The 23,510-nt window shown below is 33.8% G+C and overlaps 1 protein-coding gene across 5 annotated transcripts in view; it reads left to right on the plus strand.

The window, feature by feature from the left end:
* Window positions 1-1,047: 1,047 nt before the first annotated feature.
* LOC128228166 (anoctamin-4-like) overlaps window positions 1,048-23,510 on the plus strand; it is a 50,982-nt gene continuing 28,519 nt past the window's right edge. For all 5 annotated transcript variants that reach the window (XR_008259894.1, XM_052939322.1, XM_052939321.1 and 2 more), the window contains exons 1-5: window positions 1,048-1,159; window positions 9,929-10,337; window positions 21,176-21,254; window positions 22,506-22,606; window positions 22,752-22,830. Coding sequence is in view for 4 of the 5 variants with exons in the window: in XM_052939322.1 (XP_052795282.1) it covers window positions 9,978-10,337; window positions 21,176-21,254; window positions 22,506-22,606; window positions 22,752-22,830 (619 nt within the window). In the remaining variant the exon portion in view is untranslated. The remainder of the gene's footprint in view (window positions 1,160-9,928; window positions 10,338-21,175; window positions 21,255-22,505; window positions 22,607-22,751; window positions 22,831-23,510) is intronic.

Below are 23,510 nucleotides of genomic sequence, written 5' to 3' on the forward strand. Positions count from 1 at the left end.
AGTTTTCGATGCATTTACGTTCCATAACCACAATAGACTTGTAGATCATTAAGTATTGACTGTAAGGTAGGTAATGTCTGAACAAATATCAAACCGCCATCGGCAAATAAAAGCAGATATAATTTAGTATCATTGATGACGAAAATACTTTCAATATTATAATTCATATTTGATAAAATCATCATTCACGAAACATCAATCTGGAACGGGTACTTATATTTTCGGTTATTCGTTAGTAGTTTAGATGGGATCTTGTAATTTTATCAAAACAATTTTCATATTTAATAAAACAACAATAAAAGTTATTCTTTGAGGAAATGGTTTTTGTAATAATTATACCTAATATAAAAATAGTATAAAAAAATATATTGTATAGTAAGTATGAACAATTAAAAATGAAAATGATAGTCATTGGTCTGTTTTTATTACTTATGCTATTTACATTACATGTACTGTTATATATATAAACGAAACGTTCTGAATATTTTAACGGATTTTAAGTGTTTGTGTTTAAAAAAACACACTTCTATTTGTATCAAGTTACATCATGTGTATATTTGTGTTGCATTTGTTAACAAAATGGGGACTTTTCCTTAAAGTACGTGTCTGTGTTTATGCATGTGGCCTTGACTCAATATATTGTGACAATTGTAAGTTGTCGTTCAAGATCATTTATTCCTTTTTCTCTGAGCGTTGAAGCTTTTTTAAGAATCCCCATCCTGTAATGTAAGTGAAAAAATGATAATGTTAAATGAGTTCTGAGTGTTTTTCACTTAGAACTCCAAAATTGGATTTCACGTCCATTTCCGTACATTTTTCGAATAGTTCCTACAACTTGTTCATGTTTTGATCGATTTCAATAAAATTTGAAATATAAACCCTTTATGAAACATATTGCATTATGTGTAAATAAAAAAATGTTAACGATAAACGAGTTATCAGTCGATTTCACTTTCCTGTGAATTCTGTTTTCCTGTATCACCCCGCACCCTGTTAAACATACTCATGTAGGGTTTAGGTTTTTGGAGGAGTTGTTTCCCTTCATGTCCTGGATACTGTGTAAATACTATTTCTATTAGCTTAGTTTATTCAATAATATGATAAATCTAGATACAACTAAACTATGTTAAATAAGGCACCGTTGATACCACATGTTTCTGTAAGTATTGATTTTTCTAGAACCAAACATTACACAGCCCTTAATAAGAAATATGTTATGGTACCATTTTTCGGATGGTTCGTTTCGGATTTTGGGGTAAGATTTAGACTATATATCTGTCTATCTTACGTTAATATCAAACACCTACAGTGAGCATAATAATTGCTGAGGGTAGCCGGGTGGGTCATTTCTATTTGCCAAGTTGGTAACCTTTTTTTTTGAAACTCCTTACTACTTGCAAGGCAAGCGAGCTTCTGGTACCATTTGTAATCCAATATGCTATTTTACTCCCAAATAAGCTATACCACAATTAACACAATTGTTTGAATTAACCAAAAAGGATAGATTATTATGGAAAACAATGGTTTTTATGTAGGATACCATGTTGAATTTGAAAGAAAGGTGCATAAAACACTGTATTTCTACCTTAATCTTTTCGTTCATTCTCCATATACAGGTCCAAATACTGAATAATCGTGTCGGCAATGGGTTAAATATTGTATTTTTTTTTAATAATATACATTTTTATGTATATTTCGATAAACCAGGTCGTCATCTTATGGGAGCATACATAATAGTAGGTCTAACTACTCCTATATTTAAAAAAAAATACCCTTTAATATCTAAAAGTATCTCATTTTGGCTGTCGGCGATCGGGGGTGCATAAAAAGGTACCCATTTGATCTTTGGTTTTATTTAAATAAATACACCAATTTATATATTTTTCATGCGAGTTAGACACAAACTTAGCAAAAATACACATAAATGAGTATATAATTCTAAATTATCCATGTAGTGTCGAGTTTTATGATGTCGGCGATTTTTGCAACAGATACGTAATGGCGTTTTAACATACAGGTAAGGGAACTTTTAACATAAAATATAGCTATTTAAATTACCAATTTATATCATATAACTTAATATAATAGAAAAATAGTCAACAAAATTTAACGTTGTCAACAAAGGATAACAAAATGTAAGCCTTTTCATGCTACGCTGGAAGATTTCAAAAATAAACTACAGATACGTTACGACAATTTTTGCATATATTTTAACCAATGCATATATATCCAGGCACTAATTAACATTTATATCCATAAAGTGTAAACAGAGGTTGTGTTATATTGACACAAAATGATTCTTGTACTAAAAACAAAGTTCCCACTCCTTTAAAACAATTGTTTTAACAGATACGTTACAAACGACAGATACGTTACATCATAGATTCAAGAGGTACCAGTACCTGCATTTTAAGAACAATCCGTGTAATGAAACATTTTGTATGACGTTACCAGATATAGTTTTTCTTATGATGTCACACTTGCGTCATTCAGAGTTTAAATAATGGAAACCATATAGAGTTAAAATTGAGGATGCTGAATTAGACAATATACTGACTTCACAAGTAAGTATGTCAATTTTTAATTCGATTTTTTGTATCATCGATTTGTTTTGTTTCTGTTTAAAGCCTAATTGAATAACATTTTGAGACATAAGGTATTTTATGGGAATTTCAGATATATATGCCTCTGTCCGTTCATCTATGATATGAAGACGAAGGGTATCTATCATCAGAGGAAATAGAATACGACGAATGCCAAAGGGTAGACGTAGATGGTTAAAAAAAAGAAAGAGAGTAGTAAAGAAAAGCAAAACACTTGAAGAGTTTAAAGATACAATGTTAGCTGAATTCCAGAAATTTCTTTTACACTGTTCCAGGGTAAAAAATCAGTACACAAACGTAAAACAATCTTCCCGAAAACAGAGCATTGATCCAAATGGATTTTGCCGAAAATTACACGTGCCAGAATACAGACGAGATACAATCGGCATATTGGAACGCAACATCAGTCACGATCCATCCAGTCGTTATATACTTTAAGCAGAATGGGACTCTTGAACACAAAAACCTGTCTTTTATTTCAGATGTCAACAACCACAACACAGCTGCTGTATTTGCTATCATTAACTGGCTTATGCCAGTTGTAAAAGAATTGCTTCCAAATGTTGAGATGGTCCATTATTGGACCTATTCGCCATCATCTCAATATCGCAACAGGAATGTGTTTCACTTAGTAAACACAACACCAAGAAATGTTCAGGATGGATGCCTCATGGGATTATTTTGAGGCTGGCCACGGTAAGAGTGTGTGCGATGGAATAGGTGTACTTGTAAGAGAATGGCATCTGAAGCATGTCGACAAGGCAAAGTCTCAATTCAAGATGCCACAGACTATTACACATATGCTCATGAAAACGAAAAATCTATCTCTTACATCTTCTACACACAGGCTGACTATGACACTGCAGTGGAAACCATTGGAAACATGAATGCCAAAGTCATATATGGAACTATGAAGCTACATGCTGTTCGGTTTGCAAAAGGTCAACTTCTGTCACGAAAAACTTCTTGTTACTGTGATGTTTGTATGGAAAAACCCTGTAACACCTGGACTATTCATGAGCTCAATAGCAATATAGATGCGGCACACAACAAAGATTCTGCCTCTTAAATCACAAAGGGAAATTACGTTGTCGCCATTTAAGACGATGACTGGTATATCAGACAGGTGATTGATACTGATGGGTCGAGCGAAACCGCAGAAATAAATTTTGTGACGAAAAAAATGCACAGGGGCAAAGTTCAGTTCAGTTGGCCATCACGAAAGGATGTTTTGTGGGTTGAATCGAACAAAATTGTAATGGAAGTCAAAAAGCCTGCGCCAGCTGATCGATTCCGTCGTTTCTTCACGCTGTCTTGTGCTGAGCTTGACGAAATAAGGGTAAAATGTCAGCTGTTACTATTTCGAGAATCAGACAGTCTGCAACATAAATGTGTTGAGTATTACTTATTATACTCATGACATAATGCTTAATAGAAATCATGTTTATTCCACCGTTGTACTTTTTACGATACTGTCAATGGATTTTTGAGCGTTCAGTTCATGTTTGTATGGTAACTTTTCCTGTGTATGGACCAGACAAATAATATAAGAATGTGATCTAGATTTACATTTTATTTCAACAGATACGTTATAAGCAAAACAAAAACAAAAACATATATAGACAATAAACACTTCAGAGTTAATGTTTATTGACTTTAAACCGTTCAAACCATTTTCTATCTGTTAATGTTACTGTTGTTTTGACAAAATAGTTATAAAATGTTACATATATGTTTTAGACTTTTAATTTGGTTGCAACAGATACGTTATGTCTGCATTATACTTCATGTTAATGTTTAAAAGAACATAGTTTTATGTATCTAGTACAGATTTGATCAAAACAAATGCTTTCCTTGTTTTTCATAATATATTTGTTTGTTTAATTATAAATATAAACTGAAATAACAAATTAGCATACAACAACAGATACGTTACATTTTACACATCTTGTAAAGCGTTTTGTTAGCTTCAGATTGTTATGTAAATCGCAATGACTACCAATTACAGTTCAAAAATATAGACTTAGTCTTACAGTTCTGCGTATAACAACGCTTTTAACATGCTTCATGTTGATATAACCAATAAAAATTTGAGGCAATTATAAATGTGTTAATAAAAATCGAGCCATACATGTACAAAAGACAACATATTTTTTTATTTTCACTATTTATTTACATTGACAAAGTTTTTATTTGCTAACATGAAATTAAACTAACATTTACAAGAGTTTGACATGCCTTATTTCCTTATATGAAAATGTTCATAAAACTTCATATGTCATGTAACGTATCTGTCGGTCCTTTCAGTTGGTCTTGCTACCATTGCTGAAACACAGTAATTTACAGTAGATTAACTAAAATATTTCTCAAAGGTGCCCTTCAAATATTAGTCTTTAACATGAAATATGAAAAAATGTTATTTAAAGACATGACATACTGGACCAAAAACCCATGTCGTTTTGGACCTGTATATGGAGAATGAACGTTTTAGGACCCACCATTCATTTAATATTTGTGTGTTTCGAGCTATTATATACAAGAATGCAATCTTGCTATCAGTAATTAATGTTTTCCATAAACGCATTATTTAGTAATTTGTTTAAGGTTAATCACCAAATCACCAAACATTTATGTTATATTCATTTCACATATATCAGTTTATACTAGAAGAGTTTTAAAAATTATGCAGGATTATTGCTGAAGAACTCGCTTAGGTTTGAAATCCCTTCTAGAGTTCTTCAGGACTTCAGACACAAAAAAGCAATGATATACCTCCGCAATGGTACAATTATCATATAGTAAAACCTGTAAGAGATATCTATAATAAACAAGATATTTCATATATAGTGTTAAAAGTGCATCACTTTACACATACATGTATGAAAGTTTCAGGTATTTGTACTTTTGAAAGGGCATGCTATGATTTAAGTGATGTCTTATTTGATACAAAACATTACATTTTGAACGGGTACTTTTTGAACGGGTACTCAAAATAAAATTTCGTGGGTTTCTGTTTTTCGCAGAATCTAGATTTCAGACTAACTGCAATTGTTCATCCTATGTCCATTCTGTATGAATGGAAGAGGGCATGTGAGTAAATTCCATAAAGCACACTAGTGATTATTTGGAAATTTGAAAGCGTGCCCTGGTGTGCTCATACACTACAGTATAAACACACAAACAAATACTATCAGTCTTTATAATTTGAAGTAATAATTCCTCACTACTAAATATTAAAAAAAATCTGTAACTGGGTTTTTTTGCTCAATAAAGGTGATTGATGACATTTGTTTGTATTAAAGAGTATACGATAATTGAGAGATCGTATATCATCGCATAAATGACATCAGGCTAATCCGATAAGAGGGTAGTGGCAAAATAAACACTGAAGTCATAATCACGGACAGGCTTACATGTAGTGGGTTATACAATATGAATGTCAAGCTTTCCCTAAACCAGTGTTTTTCTACCACTTTTGGAATGCAGCCTGGGCCTTTTTGATTGCCAAAAAAAAAAAAAATACTCAATATTCTTTATTATATATCTATACACATGTGTTTTTTTGTATTTTGTTTTCAAAACAGAAATTGGAAATTCCATTTTCAGTACTTGAAATGAGGCCTAACTTTGGCCAATATTTGTTCAGGAAAAAAACACTTCATAGAAAAGGCAAATGTATGTATGTATGTTGTTGACATACCTAATGCTGCACTCTTTAAATTAGAGCTTTTGTGTTTTGAAACCAATAGACTTCACTTATGATTAGGTGTCAACATAATATGAATACCCCTGTTAGTTGTAAAGACAACATACCTATTTTACAATAAAACACATGTATTAAATTAAATTCCAATTGCTAAATTTTAACCTTTTTGCATTACTAATGTCTAATACATGCTCCTGCAAAAATGAGTTTTTTATTAGGTAGAATATCTACAGAAGGTGTCACATCTTTCTGTCAGCACTATAATTTTGTTTTGCTGTATGGCTTTTTAAACATTTGTCAACAATGTTCAGTGTTCAGTATATTAGAAAAGTACCTAAAGGTTTTTGAATAAACGAAAGTGTCCATGAAAAAAAGAAAGAAAAAAAGAAGATTCAAAGTTTAGAAAAGCTATGTCTATATTTAGGACATCATCACCTGATCTACAAATTCAACGTGGTAGATATGTAAATACACCAATATCTCAAAGAATTATGCATCTACAGCAACCATAGAATGATTGAAAGTGAATATCACTTTTTTAAATATGTCGGAAACACGCAGACTTAAAGGGGCTGTACTCCGTATGATGAAATAGCAAAAAAAAGAAAAAATTATCGAAAACTGACATAAACTTGGTATCGAAGTGTACAATGAATTGAAACTTACTAACTGAAATACCACATAGTTTACTATGAATTTATTTTTCGCAGGTTTTTCGTGTTTTTCCATTGAAAAAGATTACTAGGTATGTCTACCTAGTAATATTCATTCCTTATGCGTGATTGGCTAGTATTTTTTTGGTATTTTTTTACAATAATGATATCAAAGAGTAAAACATTTGATTAAATAATTGTCCTGAGATTTGTTACAGAAAAAAACTTATTTGGTGCCATTCTGGTGTACAGTCCCTTTAAAGCAACTGTGCAGCAGATGACCAAGTTGCAAGAAAAAAAGAGAAGATCGAAAACTGACATAAACTTGGTATCAAAGTGTTAAATGCATTGAAACTAACTAACTGAAGTACCACATAAATTACAATTTATTTAAGTTTAGCAGTTATTTCGTATTTTTCCATTAAAAAAGTTTACTGGGTATGTCTTCCTAGTAGAATTCATTCCTTATGCATGATTGTGATCCAGTGATATTACCAAGTTAGGTATATAGCTTAAATATACCACTTATGTAGAGTAATCCTTTGTAGCTCAGTGGATACAGCGCTCAACTGCAATTTTGGCGACATGGGATCGAACCCGGTCTCTGACACAATTTTTTTTATATCAAAGTGTTACACATTCTATTAAAGAATTGTCCTGAGATTCATTACAGAAAATACTTTTTTGTGCCAATCTGGTGAACAGTCCCTTTAAGAGCCAAATATATATAAAAAAAAAAAAATACCATACAACATGTGGCCAGCAAAGCAAAAAATTATAATTTTCTTTTCTGCTCATGTGTTAAAACAATTGTTATCTAAATTCATGCCTTGCATATGTATTTGTATTATGTATATGCTATAAAAAAAAATTAATACCTTTAATGCCAAAAAAATATTGAATTGAATATTAAGCTGACACTTAAGCTGATACAAGAATCATTAGCTCAAAGTCATTGAAAGCACTTTTATTTCCGTATTTAGACAGTGTTTTCTTTCCCCATTTCCAACTAATAAATGTCCTACCACTTGAGATGACATAGTACATGTACAATTGAAAGAAACAAGATCTTAAGGGACTACATGTAGACACCAGATGCCTTCAAAATTGGCAAATACAGTGTTTCCTCAAAACAAGCCTATAAACGTCCATGTAGGCTAGATTATGGCTGATAATATATCATTTTAGATGATTAAAAGAATGCTTTTGAGACTCAAACTAAAAAATGTGAATTTTTAAATTTGATCAATTATCTTTAATGCAGCCTAAAATGTGTAAAAAATTGTTAAATATGGTATTTTCATCCTAGATATGTGGCCAATTTTACCATTTTTGCTCTTTAAATGACAACTATTGAACCAAATAATGATTTTTAATTTTGAGTCATGAGGCTCAAACTCAGACTTAAGATGCTGGTGAATACAACCCAGATGATACAATTGAAAGAAAAAAAAGAAAATGGTAAAAAAAATGTACAATTTTTCAAACAGTATCTTATGTTACTCTGTCCTGCTTTTGTAACTTGAATTAAAAAAAAATGTATTAAAAAAGCTGCATTGTTATTTGATTGATTGATTGCTTGATGAAACACACCCAATATACACTTGGTAATACTACTGTTTACAAATGAACTAAGCATTTGGAGGTTTTGGAGCATCGAAAGATCATGTCCTTTCCTCCCCTCAAATACACCAAGTGAGTTCTGAAAGTTCAACACCTATAGCCTGTCAATGGACAAAGTTGTCTGCAGCCATCAGCAATTGAGAGTATTGTTTTACATATCACTCTGGAACTTAAACTTAGGGGCAGGCTCATACACCTGTTAAGGATCCATACATTTACATTTTGCATTGGTTTCACGTCAACAAACCATTTACCGGTAAATTGAAAAAATGACAGTCTGTTTGTTGCAAAAAGGCATCATGATCATGTTTTTATTAGCTGATTGACATATTTTCTTTGCTAAACTCATGTGCATGCTAAGTTTATTTGAGAAAGTAGAAGTACAGTAAATTAAATTTAAACATTTGAATTAACTATGAAACTTAAGTTGGTAGCTTGACTTCAGTTTAGTGTGTAATTACCAAGAAGAATCAATAATTAATTATTAATCACCTTTGGTGTCAAAATTGCAAAGCCTTATTTATTTACTCAAGTTCTTTGAATTTTAACCATATTAGAAATGCTTATTTCCAGAATGAATGCTCTTTGTTAGTGAAATGAATAGTTATTTCCAGATAGTATTGATTCCCGTGTTACCTGTAAAGCCGCATTCTGTGATAGTTCGTGTTCCACCCTGGGTGACTATTTACCCTGTGACGCTGCTGTATCTAGCTGCTGCCACAGTATTGGCCAGTTATTGATCAAGTCCTTTGATAGAGTACTCAGACCTATAATTCATACCTTTTTGGACTTATATATGTGTTTGTTCTGATATTTCTTTTGTGTGTTTCTTACTGAGATGACGTAGCTACAACTCCAAGATAAATGCCATGTGACAGAGTTGGCTGTATTTCAAATTCCAGGTCAAAAACATGTATGGAAGTATTCTTCTTAAATGTTTTGAAATACTGCCTTAAAAAGTAACAAGCTCCTGTTCTGAGTTCGAACATTGATGGGATTATTTACATATTCCTTTACTTCGTATCTGAAGTTTGCATCTGTTATCAGAGGGTACTGTTTTTAAGATTTACTGGGGGGTGGGGGGGGGTGGGTTCTGTACCATGTAGCACAATATTAATAATGACTGTTTTCTAATGTTAATGTACGTATAAGTAAAAATATTTTTTTCTTGCTTTATGAATTTAAATAAAATTACATCGTAATATCAATAATATTTTCCAATAAAGATTTCCACCTAATGTGTGCAAAAATTCTAGTAAAACATAATCAATTTCAATTTCAGAGAATTCCTTATAGTTATTTTAAAATCATTATTAATATTTTATGTTGTTGAAAATTTGCAGGAAATGCTGCTCATGTAAATACAGTCCAAGACCTTGGTAAACAACAAGTATGGAGAAAAAAAATGATGAATCAACAATGGTCATCAGCGCCGTACAGATGGTTGGAAAGCTTCGACACAGGCGGAAAAAGAAAAAACACAAGTTGTCAGCCTTCGAGCGCAGATATACGGCACTGGGGCCAAAACTGACGCCCGAACAGAAGAGAATAGACTATGTTCTTGTCCATAAAAGGGAGAATGAGGAGAAGAAAGAGGACATGAGGGAAAGGTTTGAGGCAGCTCTGAGTCGAGAGGGTTTCTCCATCAAGGAGGAGTGCATTAAGGGTACCATGTATAAACTGCTGCACTGTCCATTCAAACGTTTGTGCAAGGAGGCAGAGCTGATCAAGTTGGAAATGCCGTTGAAAGGGGTAGGTACATGTAGTAGTGAATTTGTTTGTTACAGAATTTATTTGATATTATTGAGCATCAATTTTGCTTTACTATATATATAGCCTGTTTCACAATATCAATATCAGTATTTTAACACAATAGGGTTGTGGAAGGCATTTAGTCTTAATGACAGTGGAAGATCTTTAAAGCTGCACTCTCACAGATTTACCGTTTTTACAACTTCTTTATTTTTTGTCTTGAAAGGAGCCAATTACTGCGTAAATATCTGCAGCAAGTGATATAAGATTGCTGACAAAAGATCAGATCGCAGATCTTCATATTTCCGTTCAAAATTTAATGTTTTATGGCTTAAAGCCTTGCTTACGGTTTAAGAAAAATGAATAAAACATCATTTTTGGAACATAAACATGAAAATCTGTAGTTTTATATCACTGGTTGCCTTGCACTTTCGCATGAATTGGCTCGTTCAAGGACAAAAAATAAAAAAGTTCAATCTGTGAGAGTGCAGCTTTAAAAGACAGGGTTTCAACAGATCATGTGAGAGGTTGGGGTTGGATATAGGCTTAAAAAATGCAGTTTGTCTTAATTCCTTGGTAAAACTATTCATTTATACTCCAGGGCTCGAATTTAGCACTCGCACGCTCACAAAATGCGAGCCAAAATTTGAAAATGCAAGTTGAATGTAAAGACACTCTCAAAAATTTGCGAGTTCAAAATTTGCAGAAAATATGCAATCCTTGAAATAGATATGAAAATAATCAGTGATCAATTCTTGCACAATAGATATAAAACTAATTTTAGAAATGCCTACTCTCGTTTTCCGATAATCACACAGAAACTGATGACGTACAACATTTTGCGCACAGGCAGGTACTCGTTATAATGTGGCAGGTACTCGTTACTATGTATTTTTGTAGACTGGTCTTTCGTTTAAACTTTTGGCGGCTGTTTTTAGCGATAATCGTATCGAGACACAGTCTAAAAAATGATGACAAGCAAAAAGATAAGTTTTTTATGCATGTTGATTTTAAAATCGCTGATGGCTATGATCAATCAGTTCCAAAAAAGAAGCCAAAATGAAATAATCCGTTCGTTAAAACTGTTTCAATGTGGAAGAGGAAGTTGAACATTAAACAGACCAATACTGGCCTGATCAGACTTCCTCAGAACTATTGTCAGTGTTACATTTATGATGATATCGTTTAATCAATAATGAAAAATTACATGATCATTTATTAAAACTAGGGATGCAAACGAATGGCAAAATTGATATTCGAATATTTGGTAATTCTTTCGATCGATATTCGAATATTCGATCACCGAAATACGTATTTTAGAAAATGTAGTAAATTACTATTATTATTCCCTAAAGTAATTGCTGGGGCATTTTAACCTTACTTTGTCGAAGCCAGTACGCGCTGCGGACCCTGATTTTCCCCAAATGAGCCTTTGAAATTCTCCATTTTCAGGAAGAAAAAAGCAATACATTATAAACAGACAAACAACAAATTGAATAATTCAATTCTGCTGTCTTTTGTAAACAATGTGAAATTAGATGGATTTCTAGTCAAACAATGGAGGGTCTTTCCGTAGGATGATCAGCCTCGTTCTAAGATTGACCTCTAAATTGACTAAATATAACTATGGAAACCCGAAACCAACGTGGTTCTAGTAAAATAGTAAAACGAAAACATAGGTGGATTGGACTCAGCTATTGTACAACATAATATATAAATGGAAATATATCCTAAATTCCATTTCAAAGCACAAAAATTGTATCGAAACATGGAAACAGTTTAAAGCGCATATATGCAACAACATTATTGTAGCACATGGCATTCATATCATCACCTCGATTCGCGCTATGTCGCACAGTATTTGCAGCCAAGACAACACATTGGTGTTAAAGCCGATCCAAAGCTAGTTATTGTAAAAGTAGGGGGACTTTTTATAGTACCCGGCAATATGTCCCTAAATGACACATGACGCGTGTCTAGTCATCACATTCACACCTCTGGCATTAGGGGCCAATCGTTGTAAAAACAAGACAAACAAACTTTATAAACGACATCAGTGTTGTAGGCAAAATGTGTTTTATTCTCTTTATTGAACTTTTTTTCGAATATTCGAATACCGATTTTGACATTCGAATACCAAACGTTTGATCGAATATTTGAATATTCGTTTGCATCCCTAATTAAAACAGTTACACTATACCTTTAACCATTGTTTTCCATACAATATATACCTTTTCCTAGCAAACACATTGGTTTGCCTTAAAAAAATGCGAGTGAGTGTCTGGTTCTGCGAGTTGAAAATTTAAGCAATCGCAAAAATTTGCGAGTATCAAAAAAAGTTAAATTCAAGCCCTGTACTCAATTAACCTGATTTTGTCCATGTTGCACTAAAATCTGTATGCTTGAACTGTTGCAAAATAGGAGTTTGGCTTTTCTAACATATTTTATTTATCTTGTTCTTGTAAAGGCACTAACCTGGAAAACAACAGTGAATGCAGGGTTTACTATAATATCTAGCTTATTGGTATTTCTGTTGTAAAAGATGGAGTTATAACAATGAAAAAAAATGATCGTCAACCAATTGCAGGACTATACCCTTGTAAGTGGTTTCTGAATAGCTAGTGCTTTTCATATCATGTGTTTCATCATTGTTCATATGCATATCAATGACTGTATCAAATGATATAATTTCTGGTGGGATTTTTTTTCCAAGCATTTAATACCCATCTAAACCATTTTGTAATGATTAAATACTTGTGATGCTTCCAATTCCAGATAACTGTTGACGCAGAATTTTTCAATCCAAAAGAAAATTCGGTAGATACATGTAGATTATTTCTGCTCTGATTCCTTCCAAATGGAGTAGTTTGTATCATATTGTACTGTCCTAGTTTTGCCACCTCATATGACTATGCAGGGTCATAGTCATGTTTAATACCTTCTATGTCTATGCATGGTCATAGTCATGTTACCTCATACGACTATGCATGGTCATAGTCATGTCATCTCATACGACTATGCATGGTCATAGTCATGTTACCTTCTATGACTATGCATGGTCATAGTCATGATACCTCATATGACTGCATGGTCATAGTCATGATACCTCATATGACTGCATGGTCATAGTCATGTTACCTTCTCATACTATGCATGGTCATAGTCATGATACCTCATATGACTGCATGGTCATAGCCATGATACCTCATATGACTGCATGGTCATAGTCATGATACCTCATATGACTGCATGGTCATAGTCATGATACCTCATATGACTGCATGGTCATAGTCATGATACCTCATATGACTGCATGGTCATAGTCATGATACCTCATATGACTGCATGGTCATAGTCATGATACCTCATATGACTGCATGGTCATAGCCATGTTACCTTCTCATACTATGCATGGTCATAGTCATGATACCTCATATGACTGCATGGTCATAGCCATGTTACCTTCTAATACTATGCATGGTCATAGTCATGTCATGTCATCTTATATGAATTTGCATGGTCTTAGTCATGTCATGTCTTCAAATATGACTTTACATGGTCATAGTCATGTTACCTCATAGGACTATGCATGGTCATAGTCATGTCATGTCATCTTATATGAATTTGCATGGTCTTAGTCATGTCATGTCTTCAAATATGACTTTACATGGTCATAGTCATGTCACCTCATAGGACTATGCAGGGTCATAGTCATGTCACCTCATAGGACTATGCAGGGTCAAAGTCATGTCACCTCATACGACTATGCAGGGACATAGTCATGTCACCTTATACGACTATGCATGGTCATAGTTATGTTACCTCATACGACTATGCATGGTCATAGTCTTGTCACCTCATACGACTATGCAGGGTCAAAGTCATGTCACCTCATAGGACTATGCAGGGTCATAGTCATGCCACCTTATATGAATATGCAGGGTCATAGTCATGCGACCTCATGAAAGAAAGGACTAGTGAAAGGTTTTCTTAAATGAAATGAAGTGTTTTTTAACAGTTCTTGAATGAAATAATGAACTATTGGTGTAAATATAAGGAATGATTGCGGGTTTGACGTCATTATCGGGGATATGAACGCAATTAGGCTGGTCAAAGTACACATGGAGTCCACACACTTTGACCAGCCCAATTGTGTTCATACTCCGATAATGACATCAACCCCGCAATTCATTCCTTAAATAAACATGTCATCTAATATGACTATGCATGATCGTAGTCATGTCAATTGTTCAACTATGCAGGGTCATAGTCATGTCAACTCATATGACTATGCATTGTCTAAGTCATGTTGCCGCATATGACTATGCATTTAACTAGTCATGTCACATCATGTAACCGTGCAGGGCCATAGTTTGCACCTCATAAGACTATGCATGGTCATAGTCATTTCACCTCATATGACTATATGCATTGTCCTAGTCATGTCATCTCATATGACTATGCAGGTTCCTAGTCATGTCACTTAATATGTCACCTCATATGACTCTGCAGGGTCCTAGTCAGGTCACTTCATATAGCTATGCAATGTCCTAGTCATGTCGCCTCATATGACTATGCATTGTCTTAGCCATGTCACCTCATATGCTTCTTCATTGTTCTAGTCATCTGGCCTTATATGACTATGCATTGTCCTAGTCACCTCATATGCTTCTTCATTGTCCTAGTCATGTTGCCTCATATGCTTCTTCATTGTTCTTATCATGTCGCCTCATATGCTTCTTCAATGTCCTAATCATGTCGCCTCATATGCTTCTTTATTGTCCTAGTCATGTCGCCTCATATGCTTCTTCATTGTCTTAGTCATGTCGCCTCATATGCTTCTTCATTGTCCTTGTCTTGTTGCCTCATATGCTTCTTTATTGTCCTAGTCATGTCACCTCATATGCTTGCTTCTTCATTGTCCTAGTCATGTCGCCTCATATGCTTCTTCATTGACCTAGTCATGTCGCCTTATATGCTTCTTCATTGTCCTAGTCATGTCGCCTCATATGACTATGCATCGTCCTAGTCATGTAGTCTCATATGACTATGCATCGTCCTAGTCATGTCACTTCATATGTCTCTGCATTTTCCTAGTCATGTCACCTCATATGACTTTGCATTGTCCTTGTCATGTTGCCTGATATGACTCTGCATTGTCGTAGTCATGTTGCCTGATATGACTCTGCATTGACCTAGTTATGTTGCCTGATATGACTCTTCATTGTCCAAGTCATGTCGCCTCATATGACTATACATTGACCTAGTTATGTTGCCTGATATGACTTTGCATTGTCCTAGTCATGTTACCTGATATGACTCTGCATTGTCCTAGTCATGTTGCCTGATATGACTCTGCGTTGTCCTAGTCATGTTGCCTGATATGACTATGCATTGTCCTAGTCATGTTGCCTCATATGACTCTGCATTGTCCTAGTCATGTTGCCTGATATGACTCTGCATTGTCCTAGTCATGTTGCCTGATATGACTAGTCATTGTCATTATAGTCATATAGCCTCATATGACTCTGCATTGTCCTAGTCATGTTGCCTGATATGACTAGTCATTGTCATTATAGTCATATCGCCTCATATGACTATGCACTGTCCTTGTCATGTTGCCTGATATGACTCTGCATTGTTGTAGTCATATCGCCTCATATGACTATGCATTGTCCTAGTCATGTCACTTCATATGTAATCAAGAGTACCAGTTGAGCGCCAGTTAGCTTGCATGTGATGTTTGCTTGAACATGCAGATTCAGATCTGACCATATCCTTCAAAGTCCATGGTTACTGTTGTTTTGCCCCTCATGTTGTGTTCTTGCCATACAAATAATTTAATTCCTAATGAATGTTTTCTTTACTTTATGTGGTTTTGTTGCCATACTGCCATATAAAGAATGAACAATAATGTGAATATTGGTAATTTTTGTAAATATTAAATTGAAAATGTTACCTCTTATGTTCTGTGTAAAACGTAATTTGGAATCTGCTCAATATTTCAATCCTCAGATTATAATTAAGGAGTAGATTGATAGAAAATATGATATTGCTATTGCTATTGCTAATAATTATTGTTGAAATATTTCCAGACCTTTGGCATTTCTTTACCAATAACTGTTTAGGGTATTATGGTGATGTTTTGATAATCAAGAGGTTTGCTGGCCCGTTTTCTAGTCCTTGATTGAATAAAAGATATAAAAAATATGTATTATTTAAAAAAAATTAAATAACATAAAAATATGTTTATAATATCAATACAGGATTAATAAAAAAAATGCCATAGAGTATTTTTATAGCCTTTGTTTTCATTGGCAGTGTTATTTTTATAGCCTTTGTTTTCATTGGCAGTGTTATCATGTTAATATTTTTCTATTGCTCAAAACTCCGACTCTGTTCGTGAGCAACACAAAGGCGCTGCAACTAAGCAATGAATGCATATTTCAAAAGAGCTTTCAATTCAAATTATAATAATGTTAAGAGCCTTCCACAGTGCAAAAGTGGGTGGGGAAGGTAAAACGTTTCAAAGGTTCATGTTTTATTCAGTTTTGAGGAACGATCTTTAGTGGGAGTGAAACATACATTCTTGGTAACAATGTTTTGGGATAGTAGGGAGTTGAACAAATTTTTCAAAAGAAGATTTTATCCGATTTTGGATCAAACAGCATTCACATTCTTTCGAAAAAGTGTGTCATCATTATTTTTTTTAGTTTGTTTTTGTGTCAAAATGATCCAGACTACCTAATCAACACTGTCTTTAGAGTTCTTGATGATATCTTTTCAAATAGGAAAATTATTCAAAAATAATAGAAAATAGTGGATGAAATTCATTTCCTGGTTACAATAATGTAAATATCTTCTATAAAATGGCTGCAATCACAACAAAGCCTTATGCATTGCAGATTGAGTAGATCCGATAATTTTGACTCGTAAACACATTTATTTTGTATTAAGACATTTGCAGGAAAAAGCAAATGCTTTTTGATTGGAAATCTGATAAAATCTTCTTTCATAAAAATTGCTCAACTCCTAATCACAGCTTAACATGTTGCAACAGATACCGGTACATGAAATATGCTTGGTAAATATTGAACCTCAAACCTAAATAAAAATTGATTTTTTTTAATATTTAAAATTTTGGTCCTTCAAACAAAGTTTGCATTTTGGCCGGCCCTTAACCAATTAAATCATTTATAAATGGTCATTCATATATTAACATGTGTACGTACTGGACAGGTGCTTTTAGGCTAGAATATGTATACTCTATAGATTTTACATACTGTTATCCTATCTTATTCTGGTAAAAACTTTAAATAAACTCAACATTTTAATGAGTGTTTGCCATGGAATATAATGATATATTAATTCATACATAGCAATGTTTAAAAACTTAAATATAGCAAATTAATAGAATGTAACTTGATTTTAGAAATATTTGTCAGATTGATTTCTCTTGTTCATTTGGGAGAATTTGGTAACTCATTCAATATTATCTTCTTACTGACAAACTCTTTTTGTATTTGCTTTTAGGTTTCTAACACAATAGCGTAAGCAAACAGTTAGTCTGTCTTTAAAATGTTGTTTGTTTACATTCACACCCAAAATGCCTCGAAAAAGTAAAGATATTGTCAGAGCATTAGACTAAGTGTCTAAGTGTTGGTGTTGTTGACATGTACAAGCAATCGTAACTCAAAAACCTGTTCAAGATATCAATGTATGAAACTTGGTACACATGTTGGCAGGTGCATAACTCTGACTTTTATATCTATTGATTTATTCCCCTTTGTTTGACTGAAAAAAACAACAAGAACATTGGGGGGTTGCATTTGCTCTGTGACTCTCTGTTTAAAACCGGTCTGGAGTAAAAATAAAAATTATGTTGTTATTTTGTTTTGTGTAAAATCATCAATCTGTTATAAAAAAAAATACTGACTAATTGAAAGTATTGGTTGGGTAAGAGTAGTCAACATTTTAAGGACGGCATTTAACTGTATTTCATTTGTTACTTATTAATATCTTTACTTTTAATACTCTCTATTAAAGTTGTCCGAAAAACAAACAATACATGTAAGTATGGAATAGCGTTGCTCAACTGCTTGTTTTGTAGGGCAATTCATTTTTTGTGTAGTTTTTATTTGTGTTATTATTTTTAGCTTAACTATTCAAAGAATAAGGAGAGCTATACTACTCACCCTAACGTCAGCGTCACACCTTGGTTAATTAAGGTTTTGCGTGTAAGCCCCTTTAAGTCATTTTCTCAGCAAATACATCATGTATTGTATTGAAACTTGAGAAATGTGTTTCTACTATCCAACCTTCTAAATTTATGAAGTTAGATAACTTTAACTTGTACATAATGCAAATTATTGCCCTTTATTGTTGACATAGATTTGTGGTGAAAGGCTATGTGGTCAATAATTAGGTTGATGTATTAATATTTAAAAAAAATAACTTTAGTGCATTATGATTTTTAACCCATTTGACTTAAATGATAAAAACAATATGGAATAAAAAAGGATATGATACAGGTACAGATAAAAACTAGGGATGCAAACGAATGGCAAAATTGATATTCAAATATTCGGTAATTCTTTTGATCGAATATTCGAATATTCGATCACAGGCAAGATTGTCTAAAAACTTCTATATTGCATCGATCATTTGCGTTCCAAATAATGACTTCCGGTATGACATTTGCCGAATAATTTTATTGATGTCGGATTGTATGACGTCGTCTGTAATACGTTTAGTGGCTTTATTGTGCAATTTCAAAATAACTTTGCATATGTTATCTAGAATTATACTAGTATGTCATATTGTTTCATTACAAAAACTACGTCGATATATCAAAAGTCAAGGTCATGGCATCTTCACCGTTGCAAACGGTCTGGTTTCCGTCGACTTGTTATTATTTTGTAACCGTCTTTCGTTTGTTACTTGTTTTTATACCAATAAAGATAAAGAAAACGACATATTTGGATTTTAACTAGTATATTGTGAAATATTTTAAATAATAATGCTATTATTAGGATAACAAAATTATATACATGTACATTCTATATTACACAAAACACTTTGAATTTAATTCATAAACAAGAATAATAAACAGTTGCTTTAAATAACATACATCACATATGTTGGCTTGTTTCACTACCAACTTAGTCTTAGAATCCCTTTGATATCACCCAAGCTATTTATTCGTCAATGTCACAGGTCACCTTATTCTTATTTAGAAAGATAATCTTGTCTACAAGTTCACTGGCAAATCCTAGTAATATCCTCAGAATTTAGCACTTTTGATTGATCTGACACAGTAAATTTTTTCATGGTTTGTTGCTTACTCTCATTTTCATTTTTTGCACTAGGATGTTTTCCTTTCACATGATTCCATAGATTTGTGGTAGTTCCCAAGTACGTAAGACTAACACTGCACAACTTGCACGACACTGTTTTCTTGTCTACAGACCGCGTGAAATAATTCCAAACTTCAGATGAAGCAGGCATTTTGTCGATTATTTTGTTTACGTGTATTTGTTATATTTATTTCCGAACAGTTCGAGAGAGCTTATTCACAAGGAATGATGGACATCAAATTTTATGCGCATTATATTCAGTGCGATTTTAGCTACATTGCTCAGTTTAATTGACATACAAAAGAAATATTTTGTGTTATTGCTGACATGACGAACCCTTAATTGGCATCGTTTAAAATAGGTTCCAATCCCCTTTCAACTTTATTTATTTCATTGCCGCTAATTGGCAGGGGACGGCACACGTAAAATTATTTGTTTATTTTGCCATGATGATGGGCCTTAATTGACACTTGACGCGCCACTGTGTATTGTCTAGATGCTCGCGCCTCGATAATTGGTGACATGCGTGGGTGTATTGACGAAACGAGGGTAAATTAGAGCGTTTTAATCTTTAAATATAAATGTTAAATAAATGTTCAAGATGGAACAAAATTTAGAAAAAAAGTAAAAAATAAACGAATATTCGAATACCGATTTTAATATTCGAATACCATTCTTTTGATCGAATATTCGAATATTCGTTTGCATCCCTAATAAAAACATATTACCCTTAAAAAATATGGCTGTTTTTCTTTATTAATTAAATAATTAATAGCTAGGTTGCCACAATTTAAGAAGAAGAAAGGACTCACTCTTCTTAATCATTTAATAGTTTTTACAAAGCATGATCTAAATATTATTTAACTTTCCTGTAGCTTTTGGGTAGAAAGAGACTCTTCTCGCTTGTTATAAATGTAAATTATGTCATAAGATTTTTAATTGAGAAGCCTCAATTTGGAAAAAAAAACTTTTGTGCGTTCAGAATAAATTGCACTTTATAAAACATGTCATAAAATAACTTTTGACTAAAAATCATCCTATGATGCAACTCATTTTAGAGCATTTAAGTGTTATTTTGCTACACAACCTTTGATGGTCAGAGACTTGCAATTTGTACCTTTCTTAAAAATCCCTTGACAACAATTTTAAAATGGTTTTAACCTGTTTTAATGACTATTGTATTATTGATCTGCAGAAATATGCAAGTACGGTAGCTTGTTTGCAATATTGACATTTTTGCTAGTTTGTGAGCACTTTATTACTTAATTGTTTATTTGTCTTTACATTACTCTATTTGTTGTGCTCTTTTGTCATCAATACATTTAAAGGTTTAAATTTTATGTTTGGAAAAGTGTTTTCTGGTGCTTGATAGATAAAGAGAAAAGTTAAAAAAAATTGTAGCCATATTTAATTTTTTGAAAAGTATCACTTCAAATATTTTTTATTTGAAGAACCTACTTGATTTTTTTTAACATTTTACAGAAAGAAGCATTACCAAGCATGCGTACAAACCGTCTCACAGAATTCCTAGAAAGACACTTTGACACAGACAAGGATGAGGGTCAGATTTTGTTCCATTATTCCTTCATTGATAAGTTACTACACTAGTCAATGTACAATTGTATTCTTTTGTTATAAGGTCAGTTAAATATCAGATATTGGTACTGGTCACCAATCCCAAGGTCATCTAAAGAGTGCCCTTGCTAGGGATTGAACCTCATATCTGGGAATGTCACCAATCCCAAGGTCGTCTAAAGAGGGCCCTTGCTGGGGATTGAACCTCATATAAGGGAATGTCACCAATCCCAAGGTCGTCTAAAGAGGGCCCTTGCTGGGGATTGAAACTCATATTAGGGAATGTCACCAACCCCAAGGTCATCTATAGAGTGCCCTTGATGGGGATTGAACCTCATATTAGGGAATGTCACCAATCCCAAGGTCGTCTAAAGAGTGCCCTTGCTGGGGATTGAACCTCATATTAGGGAATGTCACCAATCTCAAGGTCGTCTAAAGAGTGCCCTTGATGGGGATTGAACCTCATATTAGGGAATGTCACCAACCCCAAGGTCATCTATAGAGTGCCCTTGCTGGGGATTGAACCTCATATTAGGGAATGTCACCAATCCCAAGGTCGTCTAAAGAGTGCCCTTGCTGGGGATTGAACCTCATATTAGGGAATGTCACCAACCCCAAGATCGTCTAAAGAGTGCCCTTGCTGGGAATTGAACCTTATACCTGGAATTGAACCTCATACCTGGGAATGTCACCAATCCCAAGGTCTTCTAAAGATTGCCCTTGCTAGGGATTGAACCTCAAACCTGGGAATGTCACCATTCCCAAGGTCGTCTAAAGAGTGCCCTTGCTGGGGATTGAACCTCATATTAGGGAATGTCACCAACCCCAAGATCGTCTAAAGAGTGCCCTTGCTGGGGATTGAACCTCATATTAGGGAATGTCACCAATCCCAAGATCGTCTAAAGAGTGTCCCTGCTGGGAATTGAACCTCATACCTGGGAATGTCAACATTTCCAAGGTCGTCTAAAGAGTGCTCTTGTTGGGATTGAACCTCATATTAGGGAATGTCACCATTCCCAACGTCGTCTCAAGAGTGCCCCTGCTGGGGCTTGAACCTCATATTTGTCTGAAGAGTGCTCTTGCTGGGGATTAAGCCTCTTACATGGGACCCCTTGGGCTTTTTTTCAATACTAAATTAAAGCTTGAATATTGATTATGTACTAGTTTTATGAAAAAAAATACCTTTAGTTAACAGCATATAGATTGAGAGTGACATGACGCCTTTCATCTATTTCAGTGGACTTTATCAGTGCACCATTTCGTATGAACAAGATTGAGCAGTTTGAAGATTTCGAAAATCCTACCAAGTTTTTCCGTCCAGCCCTGCGGTCTTACCTGGTTTGTCAAAGCTTCTTTTAACTATAATGTTGCACTATTCTAAATTATTTATACAAAATGCTTGGTGTATGTGGCAGAGATTGTAGCAAACAAGAATGTTAAAGGTTTAGATTAAATTTTATCATATTTGATAAATCTTTCACAGTGCCATCACATTATGAGGAACATTGACATCCGGGACAAACAAAAAGATAAGGAAAAAGTGGATAAAGAGATAGAAAAAGGTATCTATGTTTTTTACAGTATGTACATATGGTCAGCCAATTTGGGCAATATTGTCTTTTAACCTAGGTTGAACTGTCTGACAATCTGGGCTGTATAATATTTCAACCTGAGCTGCATTGTTTGACAATCTGGGCTTTTAATAAGGATAATATGGTTTGCCAATCTGAGCATTCCAAGCTATATGGAGAAGGGCCATATTTGGAAAGGACATATTGGGGAGGACTAAGTTGGGTAGGGCCCTGTTTGCAGAGGGTCAGGAAGGACAGTGTTGGGGAGGGCCACCCCAGGTAGGGCCATATTTGGGAGACCCTAGTCTGCCCACTTCGCCTGTACCCATAGTAGTATATATTGTACAAACATGTGGCAAAGAAAAAGTTAGGAATGCGAAGGTTTCCTTCTTTTTTTTTCAAGCAATCAAAATAATTATTTCTTTTATATGTAGATCAAAGAATAGAATGTGTTCTGTCGTTATTGACCAACTTATTCTTACCAGGTCTGGCTATGTACACAATTAATTTTGGTACCATGAAAATGGCTAATGCTTAAATCTCTAGATCAGGAATAAAAAAGAAGGCTAAGGGGTGAATATATTTATGTAACTTTTAACTGGTTAAAGTTTGTTGTGAACCACTGAATGTTGTTACTTTGATTGCCTTGAAACAATACTTTTGTCTTTAAA

Source organism: Mya arenaria, chromosome 3 (assembly GCF_026914265.1).
Source record: "Mya arenaria isolate MELC-2E11 chromosome 3, ASM2691426v1".
NCBI classification, from domain to species: Eukaryota; Metazoa; Mollusca; class Bivalvia; order Myida; family Myidae; genus Mya; species Mya arenaria.